The sequence below is a fragment of the Ciona intestinalis genome, chromosome 3 (genome assembly GCF_000224145.3).
Source record: "Ciona intestinalis chromosome 3, KH, whole genome shotgun sequence".
NCBI lineage: Eukaryota > Metazoa > Chordata > Ascidiacea > Phlebobranchia > Cionidae > Ciona > Ciona intestinalis.
In genome coordinates, this window is record NC_020168.2 from 1,887,138 (window position 1) to 1,893,133 (window position 5,996).

Here is a 5,996-nt window from a genome sequence, read left to right on the forward strand (position 1 = left end):
TAAATATTGCTTGCTGCCTCATGTCATAAATCTCAGTGTTAAGAAGGATGGATTCAGTTCATCAACACACAGAAGGCTTAAGTATTGCACTTCAGGATACCTTAAAAAATGCTGAAGAAAAATTAGACAATGTAAGTGACAGCAGAGTTGTTTAAGTTTTTGTGTGATAGTTTGTCTGTTAAATGTAACCGAAGATAAAACAGTATAGTCAAGACAGTTAACATTGTTGCCTACTTACACAGAAACAGCTACTTACATTTAAATTTTTAAAACTACAAAATGTAAAACAACATATAGTCAAGTGGGGTAATATAAAACAATGGGGTACTTGGACTGAGAAATGACAACCCTTGTAGCGTGCTAAATAGTTTTATTGCAAACAGCTTTTGAAAGTAAAAACTAAATTTAATTGGCTTAGAGTTTTTAGGCTTGTTTAATGTAAAAAAGGTTTGTGGGTATGCATATAATATATTTAAAATTGTAGTTATAAGAGAAAGGGGAAGCATTCTATTAAGGTTGTTAAAAAAGTATTAGGAGATTTTCTGCATACGATATATGATTATGGTTTGTATTATTACCTTGTACCTTCCTTGTTAATTTGTTTTTAATTTTCCCGACATTAATGTTTAATAACTATTTTTCACATAAATTTTTAGTTTATTAGTTGGAAATAAAACTGAATTTATGGGAATTTTGTATTTTTTACCCCACTTGACCATATGTCATAATTATATATTTGCTTGTTGAAATTTTTGACCCTTTGTATTTTTGTTCACATGAAAATATGTCTTTCATTTGTAGTGGTTGTCGCTACTGCCACCAGAATATCAAGATGATGTTTTTGGAATCAGCTGGCCAACCATTCTACTTACTACTGCGGTTGGATTCCTATTTTTATGGATCATGCTATGGCGTACCCGAGTGTCCAGACGAAACCGAAAACAACAGCAGCTAAATTCAGCACTGGTTGAACTGAAGGCCCAACTGGAAACAATGGCAAGCGAAAATCTTGAAAAAGAAAAGGAGTTTAAGGAAACACAAACAGAGGTTTGTAATTAACCGAACCTAAGTTTATTCTAAATACTAAACGAATCATTTGTAGTTTCATCTCACACCTAAGATGGTTGTTGTATAAGTATTTTGTCTTTGCAGTTAGAAAAGAATCGAATAACGTTGAAAGAGGCATTGGAAGAAAAGTCTAAAGATAAAGATCTCCTGACAAACTTAAAGGTTGTATTGTATTATGAAATAGAAAAATGTTGCCTTATTATATTTCTTTTTAGCAAACTGTTAAGAAAATGCAACAAGAAATCAATTCAAAAGTATCCGAAATTTCTGAATTTAATTCAAATTTGGTGGCTTCGCAAAAAGAGAAAAACCAATTAGAAAAAGTGGTAAATTGTTTTCTTATCATTCACACATTGTAGTTGCTGTCAATTTAGATTCTGATACAATAAAATTACTTTTTTTAGGTAACACAAAATCAGAAATCATTGGAACAAAAGCAAAAGGAAACTCAAGATGCAGAGAAGAAAGCAGCTCAACTAAAAAGTGAAATGAAAGATTTAGTTAAGCAAAGAAAAATGGTTGAAGAGAATCTTAAAGATTCTCAAGTAAGAATGTTAAGCTCAGTTTTGTTGTTGTTTTTATTAAATTCTGGATTTTTTGAAAGGATCGTTTAAAACGGGAAGAAAAGAAAAAGCAAGAATTGGAACAAAACCTGCAAACATCTATGGACTCAGAGCAAAATTTATCAGAACAACTTAAATTACTTGAAAGCAAAGTTAAATCCACTATGGAGGAAAAACAAACCATGGAACAAGAAGTTGATGTTTTAAAAGATTGTCTTTTGCAATTTAAGGTAATGAAACAAGAAAAACAGTGCATATATACTGAATTGTTTTGTTGCTTTTGTTTTTTCATCAATATATATAATATATGTTTTATGTATAAAATATATATATTTGTTATTTTAATTTAGTAAAGCTACTTAATCCCGGGTTACATTTATTTTTAGTCCAGAAAAGCTATTTGACAAGTTATTGTTTTCTTTAGGTTTCTAAAGCTTTATTATGAATTTTGCTTAATAGTTTATTAACTCCTTAGGGACGAGTAATGCAAATGTGCATTTTGAAACACGTGTTCACAAAAATGTTCATAAGTTGACTTATAGATAGTAAAATATCTTACAGTTGGTTTTATTTGAAAGAAGAAGCAATTGTCTATCAATATAACGTTTGGAAAAAGGCATCATAGCATTTAAATTTTTTCACCAAACTTGATTTGAAAAGCATAAAGTATTTTTTTTTAAGAAGAGGGTGCGATTCTGCCCAAAAATTAAGGTTTATCGTCATTCTGGCAAATAAAAGCGATTTTGTTTGATCTCTATGTTTCTCTGGGGCCGCATAATTAACCGGTTAAAAAAGTGGTTTTGCAGAAAAATCGCTATGTCAGCTGTTTTACAAGTTTTTTTGGTATTATGAAGCAACTTTCACATAAATTATGTTTTTGTTTGTATTGTCTAACTTTGGCAATATATTTGTTGTAGGGTGTACAGGAAGGGTTAACTGAAGATGGTGATGATGAACTTGATGAGGACAACTTAACTGATAAACAGGTGGATTATTTATTTGATCTGCATATTTTATTATATTAAATATATATATTGATTATATTTCTGCAGAAAGAGAAACTAAAAGACCTGATTGATGTTTCTCGAATTCAACGACGTCTTAAACAAGCCGAGATGGAAAAAGGGAGACTTACTTTTGATCTTGAAGCAGAGAAGAAAGCAAGAGAAAAGAAAGAAGGTAAAATCACGATCTCTTACATTGGACTTTTACCATTGACTTGAATTTACCACAGAAATGGTAAGTGAATGGGAAGCAAAATGTGAGAATGAGCGTTTGATAAAAAGTAAGACAGAGAGGGAGTTACAAATGCTGCAAGCCAAGCTTAATGTCATGCAAGATTTCTATGCCAAAAGAGAAGTCGAAATGCAAGGGTAAGTTTGTTTATTGCACAATTTTTTTAAAAGATCTGTTAGTGTATATGGTTAGACTTATGCGAGTTAAAAAAGGTTCCTGTCAAATCACATATTAATGATATACAATAGGATATTTCATACCTTCCATGAATAATACATACAAATAATCAATGCGTAATATAATATATACAATGTTCAATACCTCATAACATGGTGTATGTGGCGAGCATTAATTGCCAATGATAGTTATTGATAACCTAACAATAAAACCAGTGGTTGGACTTAGACAACCCAGGTTGATCCTACAATATAGAAATTATAGTAGCCATCAACAATGCCTTTCAATGGAACCACTAACATAGAATACAGCTACTTTACTAACTAGGCCCAAGCGGTCCCGATTCTAAAATAAAATTTTTGTTAATAAAAATAGCATTACAGTAATTATAAATATTAACATTTGTCATAAAAAGAATAGGTACCGCCAGGGTCCAGTTAGTAAAGTGTCCAAATTTTATGTTTAAATAAAGTGTATCGAAAATGGCTGCTAAAATTTCAGTATTCTAGGACGACCTTGGTGTTGAACAACGCTCCTGTTTTAAAAAAAATTAAAATTTCTTGGTTTTAATTGCACAACTTGCCTCACCGTACATATGTATTTATTCTCACACCCTGCAAATTAAACTGAGAAATTGCTTAAATGCAAAGAACTCAGTGTATAGGTGGAAATGTGCAAACCACCAGAGCGTAAACAAAAGTTTTGTCAAATTTAAATGTTTAAACAACGATGTCTGCAACGTTGATAGAAAACTTGGTAAAGAGCAAAGTAATCGTGAGTCATCAGAATCTAAGTTGGCTGAGAAGGATGAACGAACGTTACTCCTTGAGCAGAAGTTGGATGATTACAAGCAGATGATTGAAGATTCAAGGAAAGAGTATGAGGAGGAGAAAAAACAAAGAAAATCTGAAATTAATCAGTATGAGAAGAAAGCTCATGCAAACTGGGTAAGTTGTTTATATGGTTTTGCTTATTTTAAACACTCTGTATTAAGAATCTACAGATGAATCAGAACTTCCTGATATTAGTTGAGGAATTATCTGCTTAGTGCAGGGGTTCTTGAACTTTTTTTAACACACCCCCCAATGAAGATCCCAACAATACTCGCGCTCTCCTTTTTGTTAAATTATCACAGAGGTGTTCAATTAATTTTTAACATGATCCACCACAGCCAAACCTGACAACATAGTGACTTACTACACACAGTGAAAAAGGCATTATCGCTGTCAAAATAAAATAGCGGCTCAAGTAACGTTTGTGTTGTAGTTTAGCCCTATATTGTGCATAAGAACAGGCTTAAACGTTTGCGTTTTTATTTAACTTTTAGTCTTTTACATGGGTCCTGTTTCAGCCTTCATGTGTGTCCTATATTAGCCTTTTAAAACCACTGTTATAACACGTGTAACACTTGTTTTATGGTTTTTCACCCCCCTATCTTTTTAGGCGTACACTTTTTAGGTGTACACACAGTTTAGGAACCACTTGCTTAGTGTATCTAGTTCAGAGTTTAACATCACCAGCTTTTCAGTTTTGCTTCCACACTTAATTCCACATCCAACCTACTGCTTTAACATGAAATGTATCATATGTGTAGTTTCTCTAATAAAAGTTTGGTTGTTTTTTTTGTGTTTTAGTTGGCAAGTCGGGAAGCTGAGAGGAAATTAGACGAAGCAACTCGGGAAATCAGTCAACTACGGATGGAGTAAGTTGTTATGTGATTAATTAAAACTTTAATTGTTGACATTGGTTGTAAACAGGTTATCTGAAAACCAACAATGTTTGCGCGACCTTGAAGAACGGGAACCTCCGTTTTTATTTCGACCAAGACCTCTACCCCCACCTAGTGGTAAATGTTATAATGTCTAACTTAATGTAGAAAAAATATTAAATGTCAAATTTTTTCACCAGGTCGACCTGCTGCTTTGCTTCGTAATGGACCAAACCAAAGTTATGATAGGTCGTCACCTCAACCCGTACGAGGTATGCGAAGAGATACAAGTCCTACCGGAAGTCTTCAAGAGGAGTTTCGACCACACAGACCACCAAGCAATCATAGCATGCAGGATCGAAGACCCCCATCCCGTGGATCAATGCACGATTTACATCGACCACCTTCGATGTTTGATGGAAGAATGCCACCTCCACATTTACATGAACAATTTGGTCCGCCACCGATGAGAGATGGTCCGCCACCGATGAGAGATGGTCCGCCCCCAATGAGGGATGGTCCGCCACCGATGAGAGATGGTCCGCCCCCGATGAGGGATGGTCCGCCCCCGATGAGGAATGGTCCGCCCCCGATGAGAGATGGTCCGCCCCCGATGAGAGATGGTCCGCCACCGATGAGAGATGGTCCGCCCCCGATGAGGGATGGTCCGCCACTAATGAGAGATGGTCCGCCCCCGATGAGGGATGGTCCGCCACCGATGAGGGATGGTCCGCCCCCAATGAGAGATGGTCCGCCACCGATAAGGGATGGTCCGCCCCCAATGAGAGATGGTCCGCCTCCGATGAGGGATGGTCCGCCCCCAATGAGAGATGGTCCGCCACCGATGAGGGATGGTCCTGGTTTTGGTCCTTCAAAAGGGATGGTATCTCAACTTCCATTACAAAGACGAGCAGGTAAAGATAGTGTTAAGGTTTATATACCTGTAATAAGGTTATTTACATTCATATAGGTTCAAGGAATGAAGGGCCAATCATGACCTCATCACCTTATGCCGATCATCACATGGTAAGCAGTAAATATCTTTAACTTCTCTTCTATGCAACTAATTATTCTGCACCCCTCTAGGTTCCTGCACGAGGCCCCCCTTCTGCCACCTTCCTCCATGCAAATGTACCTCCTAGCAACAGTGCACCATCTTTACCCCCACCTAGTGATAGTATAGCAACAAATGCAAATCCTTATCGTCGGTAAACCTTTAATATTATACCGCATACCTGTGTTGT

General features: G+C 35.7%; 1 protein-coding gene across 6 annotated transcripts in view; it reads left to right on the forward strand.

Annotated features, from left to right (window-relative positions):
* Positions 1-5,996, forward strand: part of LOC100180095 (transport and Golgi organization protein 1 homolog) — a 22,382-nt gene that overhangs the window by 15,099 nt on the left and 1,287 nt on the right. For 5 of the 6 annotated variants that reach the window (XM_026833841.1, XM_026833842.1, XM_026833843.1 and 2 more), the window contains 12 exons: positions 802-1,047; positions 1,153-1,230; positions 1,284-1,394; positions 1,473-1,613; positions 1,673-1,861; positions 2,549-2,617; positions 2,684-2,810; positions 2,866-3,004; positions 3,793-3,991; positions 4,679-4,746; positions 4,802-4,890; positions 4,953-5,606. In XM_026833841.1, coding sequence (XP_026689642.1) covers positions 802-1,047; positions 1,153-1,230; positions 1,284-1,394; positions 1,473-1,613; positions 1,673-1,861; positions 2,549-2,617; positions 2,684-2,810; positions 2,866-3,004; positions 3,793-3,991; positions 4,679-4,746; positions 4,802-4,890; positions 4,953-5,606 — 2,110 coding nt within the window. Of the gene's footprint in view, positions 1-801; positions 1,048-1,152; positions 1,231-1,283; positions 1,395-1,472; positions 1,614-1,672; positions 1,862-2,548; positions 2,618-2,683; positions 2,811-2,865; positions 3,005-3,792; positions 3,992-4,678; positions 4,747-4,801; positions 4,891-4,952; positions 5,667-5,722; positions 5,779-5,838 lie in introns of all 6 variants that reach the window. The other variant, XM_026833840.1, reaches the window with a different exon arrangement.